The following is a 27,154-nucleotide window of genomic DNA, read 5'->3' as shown; positions in this document are numbered from 1 at the left end:
AAAATGTCCCTTCGATCTCATATACTATATGTGAAGAATGGTGGAGATTGAAAGTTAATGATAGTGTGCTTGTATCTAGATGATGTAATCTATGTTGATAATGACTCTACCATCTTTCTTGAGTTTGAAAGGTTCATAAAAAATGAATTTGATATGAGAAATTAGGTTTGATGCGCTATTTTCTCGGTATAGAAGTGGTGTAATCCAATAGAGTCATGTTTATATATTAAAAGAATTATGTAGTGGACATTTTAAAGAGGGTTGGCATAAAAGTAGCAAGCCTTCTGCACTCTAGTAGAAGCAGTTTTGAAATTGAAGAAAAAATGATGCTCAAGCAAATTGTAAGAAGGTCGATGGATATGATGGGTACACTTTCTAATATTATGCATGCAGTGAGCTTGATTTGTTGGTATTTTGCAAATTCTTTGGAAGCACGTCTTGAAGAGGCGAAGTGGATTTTGTGGTATATGAAATGGACAGTGGATCTGGGCATGTTCTATGTGAACGAAGTCTGATTTGATTGAGTTCACCATTAGCAGTTCTGGTGGTGATCTTGATGATGAAAAAAGTGTATCACCCAACATGCTTTCATGGTCTTTGAAGAAGCAATCGGTTGTGACATTGTCTACAACCAAAGAGGAATATATAGCGGCTGCATCATGTGCTTGCCATGCGGTTTGGCTGCGAAAGTTACTTGAAGAGTTGATTTTTTGGTAAATGGGAGCCTACATGCTATATTGTTATCCAAAAATCCAATTCTAAATGGGCAAAGCAAGTACATCAACATATGGTATCCTTTTGTACGTGATTTCATAAAGAGCGAAGATTTTGATCTTATGCTTGTGCAGGAGCTTAGAACAAATTGCATATGAATAACAAAGACCTTAAAAGTTGGATGTGTTCACGAAGCTTCGGGAGCTATCGGGATGTGTGTACGTTTGATCATCCAATTTATAAGGGAGGGTGTTAGAATTAATGTAAATGGATTCTCAAAGTCCATAGTCCTCGTCTCCACGCATGGTTCCTTGAACCCGTGTCCAATAACCATGTATTTTGGTGCACATCTTCTTCGACATTACATGTTAAAAGAAGATATGCATGAAGAGTATTTTCTTTAGTAGTGTAATTTTCATTCCTTGGACTATATTGTAAACGGACTTAAAGTCCATAGTCCTTGCATCTTTAGACTCAAGTCATTGCAATGTGTCATTGTGGGATTGGTATTTAGTAATAGTGATGAGGACAGCACTTCACGTACACCTTTGCGTACATATCAAAGGATGAGGCGGGCCGCACCGATTTCCCTGTAACTAGGTGAGTACCCGTGATCGTGTTGAAGATCCTATGTGCTTGTGCGAGCATATGGAAGACCCCAAATTGGGAAGATGCACATTGGCTGCCATATGGAGTGATCTAGACCGTTAGATTGGAGGGTGACAATCGGGCTGTTGAATTGCATGGATCACATGATTAGGCCATTGATCATGGATCGTCCATATCAGTATTTTAGACTTTATCATCTTTTATGATTTAGTTTGATTATTTTATGTTTGGACACTTTTATGAATGATTTTAGTAGATTCTCTTTAAACTATGGCCATTTTTATTAAAATTTCATAAGACGGAATGTTTTTTGAAATTTCGAAAGAAAAAGAGGCTTTTGCTCTTTTTTTTTTTCTTATTCTTCTATCTTCATGAGATTTGAAAATACTTCCATGTGATTTGGAAAGGAGATTGGCGTGAGGCTAATCTTCATTAATGGATGTGCGAGGTCTTCATCTATCCCCACATCATCATCCATTTATTATCCATCAACGTTCTTTGATTTTCCCATCTCAGATCTTCATCTTCTTCTAAACTTAACTTTCTCATACCCATCAACAATTCAAATCTTAAAAGACTTAAACCCATCCAACCTAGCCACACGTGTGACCGTACACGTGTGAACCCTGCGGTTGGTCGTCCAGCCACACCTTGGCCCCTTTGGTTTCCCATCGCACTAGAATTAAAACCATCTTCTTTATTGTCCCATACCCTACCCTAATCCTAGAAATCCCTAACTTTCCTATTTTCCCAAACTACCAAACCCTAACTAAACCCATTCTTCAATTCACACAAAATCCTTACACCCCTTCTACCCAAAACCCTAATTCCCATATCCTAACATCTAAACCCTTTAATCACTTCATCCAATTTGATCCCATAAACCCTAAATCCTAGATTTCCCTAATTTCCCTAACCCTAATTTTACCCTAGGAAGTATTAGGTCTTTTACTTTGAAATAGGCTTTACACTATGCTAATTGGATGTCCCTACATCCATTAGATCCTAGTTTCCCATATTTAATGATCTTGTGCTACGATGTTGGTAAACTAGGCTAGGATTATGCATGATATTTTTATGGTTTACTTGGTATCAGTGACGATAATGGCAGGTTTTATGTTCTTTTGTTAATTACCTTAATTTTGCTACCTGATCTCACATAATACTTGGTTCATGACTGGTCCTGCATCAAAAAGTCTATACTTTTAAGGGTTGTGTGCTTTTATCTCACACAAGTTAGTTTAGTTGTTCGTAGCTGTCTTGATATAATTCATACGGTTGAACAGTAGCTTTGTTTTTTCATATGGTTCTACACACATAGTAATATTGAAATTGTGAGTTATTCTTCTCTCCTTGTTTTGTATAATTTGAGTACTGTTGTTTTGATAGTTGCTGCATTTTTCTTACCTAGAACATGAGACTGTATTAGAAGTTCATTGCATATAGTATTAGTAGGCGTTTTATTGGGTTCAACGTGTTGGAAAGTACATTATAGAAGAGAGGATTCCAAAGACAGTGGGACCTTGTTTAATTTTTTATTTATAGATATAAGAAAGCCTTAAAGACTTCATATTCATAATCTGGAGTGGAGGTCCTTACAAGATTTTAGCAAAGATGCTAGTGGAATGATTAAGAAAGGTCTATGGACAAGTAATTTTGACATTGCTGGGGGCTTGCATTCATGAAAGATCTTGACGGGGCTCTAGTTGCACAAGAGTGTATAGGCTCACAATAGATGGAGGGGGACGTCTAATCATAAATAAATTGGATATGAAAAAAAGCGTATGATCATGTCGACCGGAAAATTTTAGATTATATCATGGGGAGGTTGGGCTCTTTGGGGTGTGATAGAAGAAACAGATGGAATGTTTGGTTTGTGCACTTCTCCATCTGGGTCAATGTGTTGCCTCAGGGTTTCTTCAAGGGGATGTGAGGTTTGCATCTGGGCAGAACTTAAGTCTTCAAAGGTGAATGGGTGCAGTTGGAGGCAAGCGCTGGCATAGTGGGTTCAAGAGAGACAAACTTGGTGTGACAAATGGAAGTAGATTTTTTGAGAAGTCAAGGAAGTTCTGCTTGAAGTTGTTTGGGGAAACATAGGAGGAAAATGGTTCCCACTGCACACCCTTTGATCATATTTCAGGGTCCTCCAAGGGTCACATTGCATCCAGTTGGCGTGTTGGGCAGGATGAGGATTTTATGACAAACCATCTTAGTATTCTGTATTGTATGCATCTTTGTCTTTGGAATGCGAAATTGGTTGAGAAATTGTTTGTGTTTTGTTAGTTCTCATCCTTAAGAAAAAAGAATTGTTATTTCTCGTTGAACCCTTTTGGCTTGTTTGGGTGATGCCAGGCTTGATAGAGGCGCTTTTTGAAGTGTGGAATGGGGGTTCCCGTCACGTAGAGGGAAGAGGGCTTTGTGGAAATTAGTGTAACTAGCTGGCCCGTGGGAAATATGGAGCGTAGGTAAAGCTGAGCTGCCAAAAGATGTTTTTCTTCATGCTCACAGGAATTAATTGCATGGGCAAAAGTTATTAGGATCCTGGTTGGATGTACCAAAGAGGACATCTAGGAACTTAGAATTGAAGATTGATCCTTGACGGTTGATGATCTGTCATCATCTTTCTTTTTGTTGTTGAGCCTTTTTCATAAAATTTCATTTATGTTCAAGGAAATTTAAAAAATAAAAAACAAAAACAAACTCCTGTCTAATGATCTCAGTGCCTTGTTGATTAAATGCGTAAAAAGTTAGATTTAATAGATATATAAAAATGCAAATATTTTTGGAGTTTTTCTCCTCGAACAATGAGTGTGGTCTCGTAGAGCCCTTCATGTAGAAGCTAAAGATTACAGTAAAATGAGGTCATCTTTGGCAGCACCTTTATTTTTTCTTACATAGGTTGGTGCTGATAAATGCATGAGTGTTTTATGGTGTGTGAGAGGTGTCCCAGCCGCAGATACTGGCTTACCTCGTTGGCTGTGCCAGGCTATGTCCTAAGAGAGGCTCAAGGCCACATTCACTCAACTAATTTATCCCAACCTTATATGCTTATATTCACCTTTTCTTTGCATTCCCTATTTGGGTGGCTGCTGCCCCAACTTTCTCCAGCCTTGGTAAGCACAAAATGTATTCCTCATTCTCTCTCTAACATTATAAATTTCTACCACAACTGAGTTTGCTGGTAGTGCTCGGCCAACTTTTATTTGCGTGAACAATGAGAAATAATAGAAAGAAAGAAAAGAAATCTGAGGATGTAGTCTCTCTCTCTCTCTCTCTCTCTCTCTCTCTCTCTCTCCAGTAGTATAATTCTCTACCAGCACTGAGTTAGTTTGCTGTACTGCTCTACCAGCTTTTATTTGTGTGAACATTCAAAGAAAAAAAAGAATGAAGGAAATACAAGGATGCTACATAAAATGAACCGAGATAGATTTCTTGCATGCATTAAATGAACTGAATTCCATTAAATGAAAAACTTTGAAAAGTGCAAAGGATTCATATTCCAGCAAATTGAAGAGCAGATTGTAATGGTAAATTTCTGAATCTTTTGTTTTTTGGTTGCTAGGATATGGAACTACGACGATGCTAAACTACTAAACAGTTTTGACAACCATGATTTTCCCGATAAAGGAATTTCAAAGCTTTGCCTTGTGAATGAGCTAGATGGCAGCTTGCTTCTTGTTGCTTCAAGTAAGATCCATAGCTTGTATGTTTCATGACTAGCTGTGTCAGTTGCTCTGAGCAACTTCTGGATTGGATATTTTTTATTTTTGCAATTGAATATATACTGATGCTCGAATTTTATTTAGGTGATGCAAATGTTCGTATATGGAAAGATTACACCTCAAAGGGTAAACAGAAGCTTGTTACAGCATTCTCATCGATTCAGGGCCATAGACCTAGTGTCCGTAGTGTGAATGCTGTTGTTGACTGGCAGCAGCAGTCTGGATATTTGGTAAAAGTCACTCTCAGATTGAATAATTGCATTGGATACTCTACCAATGTAAATCCTTCTATGTTCTTATAAAGTTATATTTTACTTTCAATGTTACTTAATAACAGTATGCTTCTGGGGAGATATCATCAATCATGCTTTGGGATCTAGATAAAGAGCAGCTTGTTAGTTCCATTTCTTCATCGTCAGAAAGCAGCATCTCAGCATTGGTATGACTATTTGTTTGGCTTTGTATGTGCTAATTCTTAGATTTCTAAGTTATAGCACTGTACCAACGAGACTGGATTTGATAAATCCACGAACTTAATAATTTTGTGGATTTGCATTGGATTTGGATTTACAAAAAATCCTGAAGTCCACAGTTTGGGAATGAAGCTTCAGATCCTTGGATTTGGGAGCTTTTATGGCAATGTCAGAGCATACCGCAATGGAAAAAAACTTTTATTGCCTTTTAGCAAGCCTCTCAGTTTGTGGATTTGCCCCAATGCATGGATTTAGGGGAGTGTGGATTTGGGAAAATCCATGAATTTGACAAATCCTCAGCAAAAAACAAACGGGAGATTTTGGAATCCATGGATTTCACAAGTCTCTGCACCAAGTTCTTCACCCCAAACTTCAGTTATCTTTTTGATATTTTAGATTTTTAGGAAGTAAGAAAACAATACAATTTTTGACTGGTACAAATACTGTATCCTTGTTTTCTATGCAGTTGCAGAATACTCGTCTGAAAATTTTACTTGTGCATGTCATTTTGTAGTCTGCTTCGCAAGTTCATGGGGGTCAGTTTGCAGCTGGGTATGCTGATGGTTCTGTCAGGCTATTTGACATCCGTGCTGCTGACATGTACGCGGTTCTTCTCGATATTGAAGTTTTGTGTTTCAAGCATGCAATTATTTCTACAAGACTTTTAACCATATTCTCTGAATTTGCACGACTAGAACAATCATTAATATCTTCGATGCATTTTTAAGAACTGCTCCATTTTATCGGTTGACTTTTATTTTTCTTTCCCCTTTTCAAATCCTGTAGGCCCGTTTGTACAACAAGGCCACATACTCGAGTAGAAAGAGTTGCAGGCATTGGTTTTCAACCTGGATTAGATCCATCAAAGGTAATAAAATGTTCAGATACGAAAGATGCTAGCTAAATTGAGTTCATATCATTGGATTTTGTTTTTAGCATGAATATTTTCAGCTTTTGCTTCCAAAATGGGTTTAGCCCGTAGTTTAAAAACATGAAAACTCAACTCAATGTCTAGCTGGGCTGTGTCGACTCGAACCCAAACTCGATATTTACTAATTAAATCATATAACTATTTTAAATAGTTATATATTTGATAAGAATAGAAGTAATGGAAGGATAGGCAAACAATGATATGCTTGGTTTGTGGGTCGGAGAGTTACTAGTCTTGTTCCTCCTTGAGGTCTTCGGTTCGAGTCATGTTGGGTCAGATGACCGAGTCAGCGAGTTGACTCAACAAGTCACGTGGACTCGAGGCTGAGTCAGGCTCACAGCCGAGTTCCATGATGACTTGGTTCGAAATCTTGCCAAGTTGAGGTAGACTCAGCCGATGTTTGGGTTGAGTCACCAAGTTTTAGAACTATGGTTAGTGTTGCCTCAATTAATATGATAGCTGATTCCACAACTCTTCTCGACTTGGGTGGTTTGGTACTTCACATTTTCTGATCCAGACTGTTAATCTATTGGACCCCACATAGGCTGGAACCAGTGTTTTGAATAGCGCTTGTAGCGTAACCAAATAGCGCAAGTCCCGTGTTTTGTACGCTATTTGTATCATATGGTATACTGTGCGTAGCGTACAGAACACTTAAAGCTCCAAATTTTAATATTTTTGCTCTGTACATTTGCATAAGTTGAGCACCAATTGGAAGATGGTGGTGACTCATCCTCCTTGCATGTAGCAGTAGAGTACAGGTATCCGGACCATTCAAACTGTGAGTCCTATTATGGATAGTGATTTCTAGAATCACACTATCAGGCAACTGTAACTATCTTTAAAAGTGTGGTCAGTATACAGCTGAAGAGTCACAAACGTATTTAAATGGTGTAAAACAAACACAAAAGCCTAGCTTCTATAAAAGAAAAGACTTCCTATTGTCAAGCCCTTTCCCTTCAACTTCAAGCCCCAAGCTCTCTACTGCACTTCAATAGGCCTCTTAATATTTATTTTTCATTTTGGATGAAGATTTATGGTTTCTCTTGGGTTTTTTTTCAATTTTTTTTTTTCTTTTTACGAGGAAGGTTCCCATACAATATTTTAGGATAAGATTGTTCCACAACATTTTCTGTGACCTGCTGTGGTGTGTGTATGGTGTGGCATGTGACCATCCAACCATCATGAGGGCCACCATGCTTCAGTGGAGTTTTGGGTGGCTGTGCATTCTTTTCTGTTGTGTGGTCTACGTGATTGTTGGATAGTCTTGATTTTTTTAGGTGGCTCACAGTTGGCCATTGTTTTCTACGGTGTAGACCACCACCCAGTCCAGCGGGGTGGATCCAGCTAGGGGTGCACACGGTTCGGATCTGGTTTCAAAAGGGATGAGAACTAAAGGTGGCCCCCTTCACATGAATGGTCCATATCAACGGCTGGCAGTGACCAATTCATCTATCTCCTTAACTATTCGGTTCCAGTTTCGAAACCGGAACCAAACCGTGTGCACCCCTAGATCCAGCCATCATGTTGGCCAACCACATGCTATAGCGGGGGATTTTGGGGTGGGTGTACATTGATATCTGTGGTGTGACCCACCTGATGATTGGATAGGGCTGATTTTTGGTGCATCCCATCATCAGAATGAATGCTTTTTGCTGTTTTTTTTTTTTAAAAAAAAAAAAAAAAACTTTTTTGTACTATTTTTATGTTGTTATGTTGTTTTAATTAAAAAAATAGAAGTATCGTGTAGCTTACTAAGCATGCGACATAGCTTACATGACAGGCTATAGTGGGATGAATGCTATGCTATACCCTACAGGCTATTAAAAGCACCATGGAACATGTGGAAGTAAAATCTCATTGATCAGGGAAATTCCGTCCCAGACAGGTGTATTAGAAATGTGGACAGTCGTTTCTACTCATTCTTTGTATGGGCGGGGAAGATCTATGATTGATGGGATTCTTTCCACACAACAACCCATGGTGGGGAGTGACTAGTTGAATGGCCTGGGTTCATCATGTAGATAAAGCAAAAGAGGTTTGTGATGCTAGCAAACCTCATCATGTTGTTGATGTTGCGTTTCTTTGACCCCTTCCACGCAGATTGTGAGTGCATCTCAAGCTGGGGACATCCAGTTTCTGGATATCAGAAATCCCAGCAACGCCTACCTCACAATTGACGCTCACAGAGGCTCCCTTACGGCATTGGCTGTCCACCGCCATGCCCCGATCATTGCAAGTGGCTCAGCCAAGCAAATCATCAAGGTCTTCAACCTAGAAGGCGAACAGCTTAGCATCATCCGCTACCACCCCACTTTCATGGCCCAAAAGATTGGGGCCGTCAGCTGCCTGACCTTCCACCCCTACAGAGTGCTACTTGCGGCCGGTGCCACTGATGCGTGTGTCTCCATCTATGCTGAAGACGGTTACCAGACAAGATGAACATATCCTCTTATCGATTTCTCTTGAGGGGATGACGCTGCGACTATGCACATCTCATCAATCCAGCAGATGCGCGGCTATGTGAATGCCTGCACCTCCAGGCTGGCCCTTCTTCCTAGCTCTCACCACGTCTCATATAAGCAGGGGGGAAACGCGTCGGGGCCTTGTGTGAAATGTGTATGTTATATATTCATTAGCCTCCGCATCAGAAGGTCGTCGTGTGCATTTCCCTTTGGAGGCTCCCACAAATAATCCAACATATAGCTAAAGATGTAAATATCTCCTTTTCTTCCCCCCCTTTTTTTTCTCGTTTTTATTTGTTCAATTTGTAAAAGTGGCATACTGGTTATTATAAATTATCCCAGACAGTGGAACCGGTGGCGTGGATGTTGGGGCCCTGTAAACCAGAGGGTTCTGAAGGCACCCACCCTCAGCTTGTATTGTGTTGATTGGCCCCCCTTGCCCCCATTGATCATGTTGTAATAGGATTTTCAAATCATTTGAGATTGGGTTTGGACGTTGGGCCAATTGACATTCTGAAAGACCGTTTATCTATTCACTCGGCAAAAAACTGCATTAGATTCCACATATGCAACGTCCCCCCCTTTGTTTTTTTTTTTGAAAATTCAGATTATCAGTTTGATGGGCCACACTGGATGTCCCAATAGTCTTCGAGATTGTGAGATTCCATCTCTTTAATAACTAAGAATATAATAAAGCAATACCTCACATTCCAATCTGGGAGGATCTAATGGGCACGCCTTGTGTGTCCCACCAGATGGACAGTCTGCATTTTCCAAGCCTGGGAACATCACCAAGGGAATCCTTCGCAGCAAAATCAGCATTTCCCTTTCAATGGCATTTTGTGTTATGAAAGGACTCAAAACATTTGAGTTCGGCATTGGTATATGGAGATATTATATAAACGAGGAATGCCCGAGTTTTTGCATTTTCCCACTATAGCTTGAATTTTGCTGCGCAAGGAATAGGTTAAAGTTGTAGGTTATATACATGAACAAGTCAAGCCCAGTTCCTGCTGTTCTTGTATGCAGCTCTCCCTCCAATCCTTAATTAGAGGGTGGGCTTTGCTGCTTCCCTGGTTGATCTGCTCATCAGGTGGACCAGGCTGCCATTGGGATAAAATGGACAGTCAATGGTCAGATTCTATGAAGAGGCGACAGTGCCTGCCAACTCACTTGACCAATCTGATTTTCAAGGGTGATCATCATGGCGGGGAATGCTGTTTTCATGGTGTGGATGTCCGACAAAATGCTGCTGCATGTTACAACAGATACTGTTTGCTCCTCCTACCTTAGAAATGAAAGAAGAAGAAGAAGAAGAAAGATGGTTGTCTCCTCATTGCAGGGAAAAAAGTAGGGTAAATCAGTAAAAGAATAAAGAAAATGTACTGGTTACTATAGTGATTTTAACTCGGGAAGATCAACATTGGAGGGTCTTGATCTTCTTCAAAGTCCATGGCCCTTCATAAGAATGAATGGTTATGGATCTTAGCTCCATAAGCTGAATTCATTGTCTTGTAGGGTAGGATTGCTGAAGTGGGCCACACCATAGCCAAACGCCTGATTTAGAGACGTTCACTGTTGAAATCTTCCTGGAGCCATTATGAAGTTTATGCGACATCCAGCCAAGAGTACATGGAGGATGAATGTAAAAACCAAATATTTGCTTTTTCCAAGGCTTTGGTGGGTCCCAAGAAATTTTCAATGGATTGGGCAAACTTCACTGTGGGCCCAATAGGTAGTATTTGTGCTGCACTTGCTGCCCCGTCTGGAGCAGAGTAGAGACGGATGGGCAGGAATTGTATGGTGACCTGATGAGATTTGATTGGGCTACACGTCGCTGTTAGAGATGAACTAGTCAAGTAATACTCAAAAACTTTCCAACTGCTTTGTGTGGTCATCTATGATAGTAGCACATGGTCTAATTAAATCCCGCAGCCGTGACATCCTGTCTTGGGTGACTGTTCATTGTTTTCTGTCGTGGCTCACTTAATCACTGGATAGGCCTGATTTTTCACTCATCGCATCATCGTCAGAGGACCCAATGAATGTAGATTGGATGGCATATATACAACAAGGTGGACCCCACACAAGCAAGCGTTAAAATGAAGGTGAATAAGTAGATGAGTACAGATGTATAACTATTACCAAGCAGATCAATAACTTGTAGGATGGATATGTGACTATACCATATTCCTACTCTTATCTTCTCCCCTTAACAAATAAAAATGAGATCCGTAGATCCAACCATTCATCGTTCATTATTGCCAGATCTGACAGTTGATCTTCTTTCATCACTACGTCTGACCGGTGAACAAGTCCTTACCCCAAATTTAAATTATTGTGGATAACGCTCCTTAGAGAATTGACTTGTTGTTGGAATAAGTAATTTATTTCTCCCAAAGATATGATTTATTTTGGGAATTGTTTGCACCCATCTCAATTTATAAATACATCCAGCTATGCTACTTTCGGTAAATACATCAATACAAATTCCATGGTTAAAGGACTCGGTGATTGGACCCACTCGTTCAGTCCTGAGTCGGGTCGATCAAGTCCCCCAAGAAAGAACCGCTGGTCCGAGTCCATTCATCTGAGTCAAATGACTTGGACGATTCTTAAAACCATGATAAACACAACACGGTTGCCTAACATGAGTAGTAAAGAAAGGGTGTGGATATCATCAATCAAGGTAGGTGATGATATCTCTTTGATGAGACCCACAATTCACATCCTACCTGATTGATGGATACACGCCCATTTTGGAATTTAAACAGTACCTTCTTACGTGACCAGCTCTAGATTTTCACGTCACCCTGCCACTTGTACTCAGAGAGATGGCTCTACCGTATTTCGGTTCTTCCGGGTTCACCGTATCAAAGATTATAACTATAGTAAGTATGAAAGGTGATCTGGTGGTCTTGGAGCAGTCTTAATTGTATTGTGCAACTAATTGCACGGGGGCACGTGAACAATCCAATTGATCATCTGGACTGCCCGCTAGGTCCAATCCATGCCTGATGAGGCATGTTATGGGGTAAAAATGGATTGACCAAAGAGAAGAGATCAGCTCGAACATCTCTGCGGGACACGAGGTCGGTCAGCGTAGGTCATGATCGATGAGCTCCTCACTGGTCAAGGAAGATCTACTTTTATTTCATCCAAATTCTCCTAAGGAGGTCGGTCACCTACTAAATAGGGAGATCTCCTCCGCTGAAGAAAGACCACCTCAAACTTTTAAGACAAGTCGGCAGGTCGGTCATTTACTAAATTTTAAAGGGAGGCTCAAAGCTCATTTGAGCATCTAGGTCAGACTCTTGAGCTTGACTCCTCACAACATATGTCATCCGAATTTTATTAAAGAAATGAGCTTGACCTCACTGCCCTAACATAAAGTATGAGGGCAGGTCGCCAGGTCGGCAATCCACACGACATTAAGAGAAGAGTCAAGGCTCGCCAGATAAACCAGGTCAGTGTACTATCCCCAAGTAAGGTCGGCTTCGGCCTCCTACTGTGCGCCGCCACGAGTTCCTATTAATCAAGTCTTATGCAAAAGACCAGCCCGAGATCTTCCTCAAAGATATTGGGGACAACTATGACACGCTCGTAATACGAACCTCCCCAAATGTTCACCGAGGATCTCAAGAGGTCATCCCGACATATCGGGGACTCGATTCCCTCTACAATAGGAAGATCTCCTCTACGTCGCCACCTCTCGTCAACTATAAATACGAGCATCTCTAATATTGAAAGGCATCCAAAATCTCACTCAAAACCCCTCGATATTACCAAAGCTATATTCCTAGCCTGACTTTGACATTAGAGGGTCCCCTACTTTAGCCAGGGTCTCATTTGTCTTCTTCTTATGTCATGCCCCAAACCTAGGGATTGGGCTTACAAAATTCCCGATCGTCGAATCCGGTGCCGACAGCCTCTGTAGTACCCCATTTTCAACTTCTAGTGCCCATACTCCAGATTCTGATCTTGGGATCCTACAAGGAGGCTCGACCACTTGCCGACCCCGGCTTGAACTCGGCTTGGCTCGGGCCTCGAGCCTAAGCGGCCAGCTCGGCTCGGTTTGATCAACGGCTCGGGCTAGTTTGAGCCGAGTTCGAGCCAAGATCGAGCCGAGTTCACTGTGTAACATTTTCACAAATACATATCTGCACCTTCAAAATCTCACTATACTATATGTAAAACAACAGTAGTTTTACAAATATTTCATCAAACACCTTCTAAGCAACATAAAAATCAAGAAAAAAAGATATTTGTTTCATGAGTCGGGATGCTCTGTTATCTAGTCAACAGGATTCCTGTTACCCTAATGGTTCGGCGTCCGACGCATTTTTGGTTTTTTTTTATTTTTTAGTGAGTGGTGACGTGGACCAATGAGGATTAGGGTAGTAGGAAATCTCTGTTGACCGGATAACAGAGGATCCGTACTCCCACACTATTCATTTATTGCCACCACCACACTTCATTGAGTCATTTTATCAAACACTTGGTGAGCAACATCAATATCAAAGTAATCGAGTCACCGAATTGGTTCGATCCGAGTTCAATTCGAGCCGGGTTTGATCTAAGTCGAATCAAGCTGGGGCCAACTCGAACTCGGCTCGAACATTTTTGTCCACAAAAATCAGGTGGGTCCACTCATCATGTGGACCACACTGCAGAAACAACGTAGAACCACCGATCTACAGATTAGAGGATTGACCTAATTTTCCTATAGGCCATCTTCATGGTGGGGCCAACCTTTTAGATGGGCTGGATGTCGTACACACACGACACATTGTTAACTATACACTAGTCGGACGTAACTTGGTGGTCCAACTAGTTGCACATGAAACATCAAAGTTCATGCAATTACTTGCATGTGGGGCCCACCGTGGTGTACGTACGGCATCAAACCCGTTCTGCAGCATTGCCCGACCATATACAGGCCCATCCATCCATCAGGCGGGACCCACGCGAATCTGGAGTTCGTGGATGGCTGTCCATTGTTACCTGGTCATACACATACCACGGTGGGGCCCACACTCAAAACTAGTTCTCGACCGTGCGTGATGGGTCCCTAGATGCTGACGTGGCGACAGAGATGGACGGCCCACCGAGGAGATGGGAATATGGGAGGTGATCTCCTATTCAACGTACAGAGATCCCATGCACTTCAACTGAAGACACGCAGCTGGACGTGTTCTTTCCCGCCAATTTCCACCAACATGCATTTGATTTCCACGTAACGGGCTGCTACTCCAGTGAGATTGCATCATTGCTGAGGTACTATACCATACATCCCCTTGATCCACCACCTCCGTGACACGTTCCTCAGATCCGGGCCATTCATTAAGTGGGAACAACGTTGAACATGCCTCAGCCCATAAATTGGGCCAATCCAACCATGGAGTGGGCCAAATTTGTATTAGGAAAAATGGATGTTTAGATAAATAAAAAGCAAATCACAAACGGCACGGATGGTTTCATAGTCGTCTGTACATGAGATGGACAGGATATCATGTTTGAAGGGTACCACATCAGATGATCATGATGAACGGTCCATATTTGGTTGCCAACAATTAGGACCTTAGGCTAAGTCTAGATTCTAACTGTTGATATGTGTAGCTGAATTCGGACTGCTGAAAATAAAATTTTCAATGGTTTGGATTCAACTCAGCTCAAAGGCATATATATATATATATATATATATATATATATATATATATATCTTCTTAATGAGTAAAAACTAAGATAAGCTACTCACTTGTGGAATGAGTAACTTATCTTAAGCAACTTATTATCCAAAACACCCCCTTCATGCCTGGTAGCTTGCTCTCATATTACTCTTCTTTTGTATAACAGTGGTTACTTGATGGTGCTCTATAGGCCCTACCATGATATATGTGTTTTACCATGCTGTTCATCTATTTTTCCAAATCATTTTATCACATGAGTAAAAAATTAAATAGATGCTATGTGACCAGACCACAGAAATAGTAGTAATTGAATGCCTATCATTAAAAACTTCTTGGGGCACAAAAGTTTTGGATGAAGATGATATTTGTGCTTTCCCACCGTCCAAGTCTGTGTCCTAAACCATATGTTGGAAGGCAAATACACATTACAGTGGGGATTAGGATGTTTTTAATGGTGGGTGTTCAATCACCACTATTTTCTTGTGGTGTGTTTCACTTGAGATTTAAATGTCTCATTTTTTGGCTCGTGCCTTAGAATGATGTGAAAAAATAGATGGACAATATGGATAAAACCTATATATAGTAGTGGGTCCACCAAGCACCTGAGATGACTTTGGACATCCACACTATACATTTTTGCATGGGCTGGTATTGGGGTATCATTTCAAAAAAGGTAAATTTAAAATTCTCTCTCTCTCTCTCTCTCTCTCTCTCTCTCTCTCTCTCTTCCTTTCTTTCTTTCTTTGTGTGTAGCCTTATTCTTTCTCTTTCTGTCTCCCACTCTTTGAATGGGCGTATGTTATGCAAATAAGATTTTTTTTTTTTTTTTTAAACACACACACACCCCACACACAAACGCTTACACACGCGCACACACCCCACATGCATGCCATGGGATTTCACCACTGGTGGGTACTCGAACCCTTGACCCGGTGTTGAAACTCCTGGGAGTCTACCACCCGGGTAAGAGTAAGGACCCAATAGAAAATATTTCACTAGCTAATACCATGCCTATATAGGTCAATTACAAATATACAATGGCTAGCATTTTCAATGAAAAGGAGAAGTTTGTGATTAGGGTTCATCGTTACATGGATCATACTTTTATTGTTGCGCTAATCATAATCTTCCACAAGACCGATCTTTTATAGTTCTTGTTAGCATCATTTTTCTTGTTCTTGTTAGTATCAATCATGATTTTAATGTAAGTTGTCCACTTATGCTTGTACCTTAGAATCCTTGTGTCAAAACAAATAACAAAATCTACAATATTTTTATATTATGGTTGCGTTTGGACAAAATTTTATTAAATAATGTTTGAGTTTTAAATAGTATTTAACAATTTTGCAATTGAAAGAGATCTTGAATTTGTGTATTTTTTTTTTTTTTTTTGGTCCTGAGAGGGACTCAAATGTATGATATATGGGCCATTCACAAAGACGGTCACCCTGTGAATATGTTATTCAATATATATTTTTCTAACAAAATTGTAGTCGGTTCGATAGGATATAATAGATGGCCGGTTAGGATCTCATACATGTGTGTCACTCATGATGGTTTGTTTATACTAAAATCTGATTCAATAGAGCACCTATGGATACATTTTTTTTTTTTTTTTTAAAATGTGACACAAATGTGGCTTGTCTGATAAGATCTAATAAATGAACAGTCAAGATCTTATACATGTGTGCCGTATATAATGAAGGCGGTCAAATCTATAAATTGATCTGAATTTGATTCAAATCCAATATAGCAGGAATGTCCAATGCGATAGATGAATGGCCAAGAATTTTTACACATCATACAAATTAATTAAGATGGTCAATTAATTATATAGATCGATCCCAAATCTTATTTAAATTCAATATAAAATTGATAAGAGATACAAGAAATGTATCAATTCTTTCTATTGATTTCTTTTAATAACAGATCTAATTGCAACTTCAAATATAAATATGAAGAGAAAAAATCTGAAATGATGTTGTGAATCATCTAACTATAATAAAATATATAATCAACCAACATACACGAAGATTGAGTTTTTAATGACTTTAGTGGCATTTATATATTAGATTCTGTCTTAGCTAAGAAATTACATAATACATTATATACATCTTAGGACGGTAGACATGGTTTTTAATTATTATAAATGGGGAGCATTGAAATTCACTTAAGGCATATAGAGTCAAAATTGCTTGGCCCGATGAATCCATGAGCTTATTAAATTCATGAATCTTCATTGGATTTAGGAGCATTTATATGTGAAAGTGTTTATTGAAAGTTAATAACTTTTATTTTATTGCTTTTAAATAAATCTTTTATTTTATGGATTTGTAATTTTTTTTAAATTTTTTTATGGGATTTAGATTTGCCTCAATCCAATAGATTTATGGAGGTGAAGAAATCAAAAATTCATGAACGGAGCAAAATCTGTTGCAAAAAATATTGATTTTTAATGAAATATATTTTAATAATAAAATAATGTATAATATATAAAAAGTTGTTTGGAAAAATACTGTTTTGTGGGTTTTTGGGAATAGTCCCACATTGGAAAAAGAGGAGAAGAAAAAATGGTTTATATGAGAATGGTAGAGTATTATAATATTTACCCACATGGTCCAAAAGAGAATGGACTTGCGTGTTCCAGTGCGTACCGCACGCGCTCTCGCTCAGGCACTGGCTTGGGCTCAGTCTCGGTCTCGGGCACAAGCTTGGTGCGAGAGCATGGGCATGTGAGGTGGTGTGGCTGTAGAGGCGCTAATGGCGCACTTTGCACTTCGCACGACCTTGAGAGAACCGGAGCGAGACGTGTGCAACTAAGTGGCTAAGATAGATGGACTAAAAAGAGCTGTTGCAGCGGAAACTGTAACAGCTGTGCCATTAGTGCAGAGACTAGTTGTAACTGCTGCATGGCTAGCCCAACAGCTAGAAAACGGCTAGTTTTCCAACAGCCAGAAATGACTTAATGGAATTTATGACTCTGGACCATAACCCCCTAGCCACCATAGCCTATAAAAGGAGGGTCTGGATGGGTTTCCAAACCATCTCTCAACCCACTCCAGCAGACCCATACGAATTGAGACAGTCATCACTCCTCTCCTATACTCTAATGATTCCAGCAAGACAGCAAGAGTTGAACCTTTGCTTGAAGAACAGACCAAAGGTGTGATCTAGAACGGTTCAACTGAACCAGTGGCTGAAGAACTTACTAGTGCAGCGATCTTCTAAAATCACATATTCTCTTCTCTTTTCTTTTTAGGGATTTTTTCTATATTGTAATTCTGCCAGATAGTGTGTACAAGAGTTCCATTTGGTGGGTCTTCGTGTTTGCTGAACGCAGACCCACACTAGGCTCGTCGTATCCTAGAAACGATTTGCCTATAACCTATCAGCATACTCAATCTATTTGATTAGGAGCAAATAATGCTTTAAGGACAACGTTTCAGACGTGCTTTAGCCTGTCCTTATTCAAGCTAATTTTATTTTTTGGTTTCCATATTATACAGAAATTATATTAATTTGTATAATTTTCAACAATCTTAAAGCGTTATTTGATGGAAGCCGACAGTGTTTCATCCATCAAGTTGATGAATCAAGACTTGATACGTCTTGATCGGTTCGATGGAACCAATTTTACAAGATGGCAAGACAAGCTGAAATTTCTCTTGACGGCGCTGAAGATCTATTACATATTAGATCTAAATCTACAAGCGCTACCTGAAGCATCCGACACATATACACCTGAACAGGTGGCTGCCCACACCAAACAAGCCGAAGATGAACTCTTGTGTCGAGGACACGTTCTGAACGCGCTCTCCAACCGCCTATACGATCTGTACCAACAGACGTCTTCAGCAAAGGAGATCTGGCCGCTTTGGAGTTCAAATACAAGGCTGAAGAAGAAGATACCAACAAGTTTCTCATCGCTAGGTATTTTGACTTCAGCATGGTAGATAATAAATCGCTGCTACCCCAAATCCAAGAACTGTAGCTAATAGTAAACAAAATCAAAGCGATAAAGATTGATCTTCCCGAATCATTCCAAGTCGGGGCTATAATCGCTAAATTGCCACTGATGTGGAAAGACTATAGAAAGAAGTTACTATATAAAACCGAGGACTACACACTGGAACAAATTCAGAAACACCTCAGGATTGAGGAAGAATCCCATAACCGCGATAGAAAGAATGATAACGGGAATCCTTCATCCAAAGTACATGCAGTAGAGAACACTAATAACAAACATCCCGAGAAGGACGATTCCCTGAAACCCAATAAAGGAAAATTTAAGAAAAACACCCAAAAGAAGAACAGAAAGTTCAAAGGTCCATGCCATGTCTGTGGAAAAATCGGGCACTATGCTCGAGTATGCCGCTATCGCAAATCTAAAAAAGAGGCAAGTGCAGTAGAAGAAGGCGATATCGTGGCTATGATCACTGAGGTGAATACCATCCAACGCAAAGTTCCAGGTTAGTGGTATGATACTGCCGCTACAATACATGTGTACTACGACAAATCAGCCTTCAAAACCTATGAGGAATTAATCGATAGTCAAGAAGTCCAAATGGGTAATGAAGTCCGATCGAATGTCGTCGGCAAAAGGATTGTCGAACTGATATTCACTTCTGGAAAGAAAGTGATTCTGACTAATGTACTGCACGTCCCAGACATGAGGCGAAACTTAGTTTCTGGGGATCTTCTAGGTAAACTAGGCATCCAAAGAATAAGAATTTTGTCGGAAAAGGGATATGCTTGTAATGGAATGGTTAAGTTTTCTCTGAATGAAAGTAGCACTTCTGTGTATATGGTCGAATCCGCTGGATTGTGGCATGATAGAGTATCCTATATAGGGTATAGTACCTTGAAGTTCATGGCTAAGAATAGTTTAATCTCATACACAGATAATGAAACCGAAAAATGTGAAGTGTGCATACGATCCAAAATGACGAAGAAACCTTTTCCAAGTGTTGAAAGATCGTCTCAAGTATTGGATCTTGTGCACAGTGATATCTGTGAGTTAAACGGCATTCTTACTCGTGGAGGTAAACGGTACTTCATAACCTTTATAGATGATTGCTCTAGGTATGTGTATGTGTACCTATTAAAGAGCAAATATGAAGTATTGAATATGTTTAAAATATATAAAGCAGAAGTAGAGAATCAACTAAATAAGAAGATAAAAATTCTCCGTAGCGATAGAGGAGGAGAATACTTCTCCAATGAATTCGATAACTTCTGTGAAGAACATGGACTGATACATCAATGTACAACGCCATACACACCTCAACAAAACGGAATAACTGAAAGAAAGAATAGAACATTCTTAGAAATGGTCAACTCAATGCTGATAAGAACAAAGTTGTCACTAAATCTATGGGGTGAGGCACTGCTTGCAGTATGCCATATACTAAACAGAATTTCGTCTAAAAAATATAAAATATCTCCATATGAAACATGGAGAGGTAGAAAACCTAACCTAGGATATCTAAAAGTGTGGGGGTGTCTTGCATATTGCAGAACCCCTGATCCAAAAAGAACTAAATCAGGACCAAGAGCTATTAAGTGCACCTTCGTAGGGTATGCACAAAATAGTAAAGCTTATAGACTTCTAGACATAGAGTCTAATACAGTAATAGAATCAAGAGACGTTGAGTTCTTTAAGAACTCACTATCCTTGAAGTCAAAGGATAATGAAATCAAAACTCCTAATAGAGAACCAAATAGCACAGCTCTACAGATAGTGGAAGCTCCTGTTGAATCTCGTAGGAGTCAAATGACAAAAATAGAGAAGAGTCTAGGAGATGACTACATAGACTCACAACGCATTATTTTCCATATTGTAGAAGGAGATAGAAAATGTTATAAGAAAAAAAACCTATAGTGATGACTATAAAAGATGATCCTAAAACATATAAAAAGGTTGTATCCCTAGAAACTCAGCTTTCTGGAAAGAAGCTATAAACGATGAAATGGAATCCATACTGTCAAATCAAATATGGAAACTAGTAAACTTACCTCCAGGTTCTAGACTCATAAGTTGTAAGTGGGTATTTAGGAAGAAATATCACACTGATGAGACTATCCAAACCTTTAAAGCTCGACTAGTAGCTAAGGGTTTTAGACAAAAAGAATGGATAGATTACTTTGACACATACTCTCCTATAGCTAGGATAACATCCATTAGGATATTATTTGCGCTAGCTTCCATACATCATCTTCACATCCACCAAATGGATGTAAAGACCGCATTCCTGAATGGTGACCTCAATGAGGAGGTATACATGGAACAACCTGAAGGTTTCGTTCTACCAGGAAATGAAAACAAAGTATGTAGATTAGTCAAATCTTTGTATGGATTAAAACAAGCACCAAAACAATGGCATGAGAAGTTTGATTCCAAAATACTATCTCATGGTTTCATGCATAATGTAGCTGACAAATGCATATATTCAAAAGTAGATGATAGTTGTATCATTATTATTTGTCTGTATGTTGATGACATGTTAATAATAAGTAATAAAATGGAAGGTGTGACTGAAACAAAGAAGTTTCTATCTTCCGTATTCAAAATGAAGGATCTTGGACAAGTTGATACCATCCTAGGTATCAAAGTTAAAAAACATTGTGGGGGTTATGCTTTGTATCAATCTCATTATATTGAGAAGATACTAGACACTTTTAACCATCTAAATATAAAAGAAGCAAAGAACCCATTTGATCCAAGTATCAAGCTAAAAGAAAATACTAGAAGAACAGTTGCATAAGTAGAATATGCAAGTGCGATAGGAAGTCTTATGTATGTTATACAATGCACTAGACCTGATATCACATATGCTGTAAATAAACTTAGTGGGTTTACTAGTAACCCCAGTACTGAACACTGGAATACAATCAGTAGAGTCCTTAGTTACTTAAGAGCAACCAAAGACTTAGGACTATTTTATTCAGAGTTTCCTGCCGTATTGAAAGGAATATCGATGCGAGCTGGATATCGAGTGCAGGGGACAACAAGTCTACTACAGGGTGGATATTCACCCTAGGAGGTGCAGCTGTATCTTGGGGATCCAAGAAACAGACTTGCATAACGCACTCGACTATGGAGTCTGAATTCATAGCCTTGGCTGCAACAGGCAAAGAGGCTGAGTGGCTAAGGGATCTTCTATTAGAAATCTCTTTCTGTGTAAAGCCTATATCGGCTGTGTCACTACATTGTGATAGTGAAGCCACATTAGCTAGAGCCTATAGCGACACTTATAATGGTAAGTCTAGACATATCAGTCTTCGACATGATTATGTCAGACAATTGATTCGAGATGGAATCATTACTATTTTCTATGTGAAATCAAGCAACAACCTGACAAATCCTTTCACTAAACCTCTACCGAGAGAGGTAGTAAATGCTACATCTAGAGGGATGGGGTTGAAACTCTTCAACCAAAGTTCCACCAGTGATGGTAACCCAACCTAAAGTCAGAAAATCTCTAATTTTGAGTTTAATGGGTAAGAACAAGTCACTGATATGTGGAAAGTTTTCAGCACTAAATTTTATAACCTCATCCATAATAGATAAGTGCTGAGCGTTACGATAGAGGGTTGAGTCTTAGAACTCTTAATGAAATCCAGTCTAAAGGACAAGTGTCTTATAGTAACGGAGACACTGGAAGGATTTCACTTATATGAATATAGAGATGATGTCGTCTCTCATGAGAGTTAGGAGTTTTCTCTCAGGATCGTTCACGAATTAGGATAAGCACATGGCCATTAAATGTGTTGAGCAAGATTGTTGGAACTTTAACAAACACATAACGAATATGTGTGTGGTTTCTCCGACTCTTTTATCTAGGAATAACTTGTTCAACGCTGCGACTACTAGTCATTTCGATAGAGTTTTAAGATACTTACACTAAGGAAAGATAAAAATCGAAAGATATCTTTCTGTATGCATATAAGCTGATTATTCTGGTAGAAATGTTTAATCGAGAAAATATATTTTTAAAAATCAAGTGGGGGATTGTTGCAAAAAATATTGATTTTTAATAAAATATATTTTAATAATAAAATAATATATAATATATAAAAAGTTGTTTGGAAAAACACCGTTTTGTGGGTTTTTGGGAATAGTCCCACATTGGAAAAAGAGGAGAAGAAAAAATGGTTTATATGAGAATGGTAGAGTATTATAATATTTACCCACATGGTCCAAAGGAGAATGGACTTGCGTGTTCCAGTGCGTAGCACTGGAACACCTGCGCCCGCGCTAAAGCTTGCACTCGGGCACGAGCTGCTCAGTCTCGGTCACGGTCACGGGCTCAGTGCGAGGGCGTGGGCATGTGAGGCAGTGTGGCTATAGAGGTGCTAATGGCATACTTTGCACTTTGCACGTGCCATCGTGTCACAGAGGGTTGCTCCCTTCATGAACTAGAACGAGACGTATGCGACGGGTGGGTGGTTGGCAGAGAGACTAGAGGATCGAGAGAGAGATCTCTAAGTATATATAGAGAGGCTGGAAATGACTATTGCAGAAGATGTGTAACAGCTATGCAATTCATTGCAGAGCCATGCTGTAACTGCTGCATGGCTAGCCCAACAGCTAGAAAATGGCTAGCTGCTGTCTCACAACAGTCAGCATGCAGCAGATTAATGGCCATGCACAACAGTAAAAAACGGCCATAAAACGGCTAGTTTTCCAACAGCCAGAAATGGCTTAATGGAATTTATGTCTCTGGACCATAACCCCCTAGCCACCATAGCCTATAAAAGGAGGGTCTGGATGGGTTTCCAAACCATCTCTCAACCCACTCCAGCAGACCCATACGAATTGAGACAGTCATCACTCCTCTCCTATACTCTAGTGATTCCAGCAAGACAGTAAGGGTTGAACCTTTGCTTGAAGAACAGACCAACGGTGTGGTCTAGAACGGTTCAACTGAACCAGTGGCTGAAGAACTGACCAGTGCAGCGATCTTCTAAAATCACATATTCTCTTCTCTTTTCTTTTTTGGGATTTTTTCTATATTGTAATTCTGTCAAATAGTGTGCACAAGAGTTCCATTTGGTGGGCCTTCATGTTTGTTGAACACAGACCCACACTAGGCTCGTCGTATCCTAGAAGCGATTTGCCTGTAACCCTATCAGCATACTCAATCCATTTGAGTAGGGGCAAATAACGCTTTAAGGACAGCGTTTCAGACGTGCTTCAGCCTGTCCTTATTCAAGCTAATTTTATTTTTCGATTTCCATATTATACAGAAATTATATTAATTTGTATAATTTTTAATAAAACACAAATAAGAAATATTGGATATGAATGAATCTCATAAATCCTTGTCACAGATCCCTTGATCCGAATGCCAAAATAGCAGTGTTAGAGTAGATTAATATAATCTGGGTCTCTCCTCATGGCTCAGTGGTAGACTCACAAGTAGAGCTGGGCATCAAGCTGAGTCAAACCGAGTTAGGGCTGACCTAACTCGATCCGACTCGGTACCGAGTCCACTATGCCTAACCTGATCGGAGTTCGGGTCCGGCTTGGACTGATCCGGACCGAGTCCTACCCGGTCAGAAGTACTGAGTCAGATCGAGTTGGCACCGAGTTAGATCGAGAGATGGAGGGAGGGAGTGGAGAGGAGAGAGAGAGGAGGAGGGTGGTGGTGGTGAGTGGCTGACGGGCTTGGAAGATGAGGAGGATGATGAGGGAAGGAGAGAGAGAGAGTTTGGGATTGGGTCAGGGTCAAGTGCGGCGGGTAGGGTTAGAGATAGTTAGAAATTAGGTTTTATATATATACACATACACACATAGTCAAACCCGAGAAGAGTTGGGTTTCGGATCAAGTTGAGTCGAACTATTTCAAATTTCGGGATGAGTCAGGTCGAGTTAATGGTAACTCGGGCTCGGCTCGATTTGAGTTCAGCTTGGGTGAAGCCTACTCAGCTCGGACCAACTCACCCATTCAATTCAAGTCGAGTTGATGTTTAAATGAGTTGGACGAGTCAAGTCAGCCGACTTGAGCCGTCCCGTGCATGCAGTGGCCCCTGTCATGTATGAATTACGGTTTCAAAATTCAAGCGTATTACCAATATCTCCCATTAAAAATTTGACCATTAATTCTTTTCGTTTTCCACCGAAGATTTAAGGGCCATTCCATATCGCTAGCATAATCTATATCATATATATTTTTCAATCCTTTGTCATCAGGAGTAGGTGTAATCAAATGGACGGTTCGGATTTGTAAATCACCTTGCCACGTGTACTCTAGAAGGATAGGATTTACCACATTCCAGTCCTTCCTGAGTTACCATATCATCTCCCTTCCTCATAATCTAACAAGCACTTGGATTCCATGCCACGGACGGTTAGGACCGTCCAATCGTCCTTACTTTGCACGGCAGCCCATCTGAGGTGGGCCCCACCTCGTGTGCGTCCCAGTCACCTCCACTATGTAGTCGTGTAAGACGGAATCTGCATGTTAGCAAATGACCGAAAAACCTTCGCAAACGCATTACTTCATGCAGCCACTAGCAACTGTTCGATGAAATGCTCCAAAGAAAGCAGTTTTCATGGGCTAAGAAAATATCAGCATATGTAAACGAAGGACAATGCCAGAAAGGTCTGACTCTCATCCATTACCTTCAAAAATCTGGCGCAGAAATAACAGAATTCCATCTTTCAGCTGTTCTCAAGGCCTGTGGAAGGCTACAAGCCATTGATGAAGGAAAGGTGGCCCACGCCATGATATTGAAACGTGGGTACCATGGAGATGTGGTCCTCATGACATCTCTTGTGGACATGTACTCCAAGTGTTCCACCATTGACAGCGCCCGTCGTGTATATTACGACACACCCAAAAGAGATGTGATCGCGACGAATGCAATGATCACTGGATTATGCCTATGTGGCCAAACAACAGAAGCCATCCAGTTGTTCGATGGGATGCCGAGCCGGGTTGTGGGGTCATGGAATTCATTGATCTCAGGCCTAGCGCGGAATTCGCACGGCGGGGAAGCGATGCAATTCTTCAAAAAAATGCGATCAGTGGGTGAAAAGGAAGATTTCACAACACTGGTTAGTGTTCTTTCTGTTTGTGCAGACTTGGCCCAATTGATCAACGGTAGACAAGTCCATGGTTTGGTAATTAAGCATGGATTTGAGTTTTATGTTCCGGTCGGTAACGCGCTCGTCGACGTGTATGCTAAGAGCGGATGCATGGATGATGCTTGCCGATGTTTCGACAACATGCCATCCAAGAACATAGTTTCATGGACTACTCTAATAATGGGGTATGGCAAACATGGCCTTGGATCAGAGGCTCTGAGAGCCTTTGATCAGATGAAGTTGATGGGCTTTGTCCCAAACAAGATAACATTGTTGGGCACCCTTTATGCATGCACCCATGCTGGCCTAATGCAAGAAGGATGGGATATTTTCAACTCCATGGTCCATACATACTCCATCACACCCATGATGGAGCATTACACATGCATGGTGGACCTCCTCTCAAGGGCGGGCCGCCTCGAGGAGACCTGTTGGTTCATCGAGAGGATGCCGGTCGAGCCAGACGTGAGGCTGTGGACAGCGTTCCTCAGCTCATGCTGCTTCCACAAGAATGTGGATCTAGCAAGGAGTGTTGGGGAGAAGTTGATGGAATTGAGGCCACAAGAAAGCGGGCCATACGTGTTGTTGTCTAATTTCTACGGTCTGATTGGAGACTGGGAAGGTGTGGCCCAGGTCAGGAGGCTGATGTTGGATAGAGGTGTAAGGAAAGAGAAGGCATGTACCTGGATTGAGATCAACGGAGTGGTCCATGCATTTGAGTCAGGAGATAGATCTCACCCTTCATATAAAGAGATCTATAACTACTTGGAAGATCTGATAAAGAGAATGAAATCTATTGGGTATGTGGCTAAAACTGGTTTAGTGGTCCAAAATGTGGAAGAACATGTGAAGGAAGAGATTCTACTCGGCCACAGTGAGAAGCTTGCAATCGGGCTCGGGCTCATCAGCACACCGCCAGGGACTAAAATCGTCATCATCAAGAACCTTCGAGTCTGCATGGACTGCCACGATGCGACCAGGTTTATATCGGAGATTGAAGGGAGGGAAATTGTCGCCAGAGACGCCAGCCGGTTCCATCAATTCAAAGGCGGGGAGTGTTCCTGTGGAAATCATTGGTGAGAGCTGCAATGGCAACGATGGTGGGACATAGCTGAAAAGGAAATGGTGAGCCATGGCCCAAGAAGCTGACCATGGATTTTGGTGATTGAAATGGATCTGGTGCATGTCCAATTCCATTCAAAGAGCCAAACGGTGCAACATGATTGTTTATATATATATATATATATATATGAAACGCATGTTTGGAATCAACAAGAAATGGAAAACTGTCCATTCCAGTCTAGTCCATAAAGAGGTTGTTTGGGTAAAGGGATTTAGGGTAGGGGTTAGTGAAAAAGCCACCAACTTGTTTTTTTTTTTTTTTTGTTAGAGATTTGTCAATCCGTGGATTTTTCAAATCCACACCCTATATATCCATGGATTTGATGCAAATTCAAA

General features: G+C 40.4%; 2 protein-coding genes across 6 annotated transcripts in view; both read left to right on the top strand.

Annotated features, from left to right (window-relative positions):
• LOC131253528 (regulatory-associated protein of TOR 1) overlaps positions 1-9,479 on the top strand; it is a 40,939-nt gene extending 31,460 nt beyond the window's left edge. For all 5 annotated transcript variants that reach the window (XM_058254557.1, XM_058254555.1, XM_058254556.1 and 2 more), the window contains 6 exons: positions 4,886-5,010; positions 5,130-5,275; positions 5,383-5,484; positions 6,033-6,118; positions 6,305-6,386; positions 8,553-9,479. In XM_058254557.1, coding sequence (XP_058110540.1) covers positions 4,886-5,010; positions 5,130-5,275; positions 5,383-5,484; positions 6,033-6,118; positions 6,305-6,386; positions 8,553-8,891 — 880 coding nt within the window. In that variant the 3' untranslated portion in view covers positions 8,892-9,479. The remainder of the gene's footprint in view (positions 1-4,885; positions 5,011-5,129; positions 5,276-5,382; positions 5,485-6,032; positions 6,119-6,304; positions 6,387-8,552) is intronic.
• A 15,297-nt stretch (positions 9,480-24,776) lies between these two features.
• LOC131253531 (pentatricopeptide repeat-containing protein At1g25360-like) lies at positions 24,777-27,148 on the top strand. Its single transcript, XM_058254561.1, has one exon. It carries the CDS (start codon positions 25,139-25,141, stop codon positions 26,774-26,776), a length of 1,638 nt encoding a protein of 545 aa, XP_058110544.1. The 5' UTR covers positions 24,777-25,138; the 3' UTR covers positions 26,777-27,148.
• Positions 27,149-27,154: the final 6 nt, after the last annotated feature.

The sequence above is a fragment of the Magnolia sinica genome, chromosome 8 (assembly GCF_029962835.1).
Source record: "Magnolia sinica isolate HGM2019 chromosome 8, MsV1, whole genome shotgun sequence".
NCBI classification, from domain to species: Eukaryota; Viridiplantae; Streptophyta; class Magnoliopsida; order Magnoliales; family Magnoliaceae; genus Magnolia; species Magnolia sinica.
Note: the sequence above shows the minus strand (reverse complement) of the source record. Positions and strands in the feature narration are given on the sequence as shown.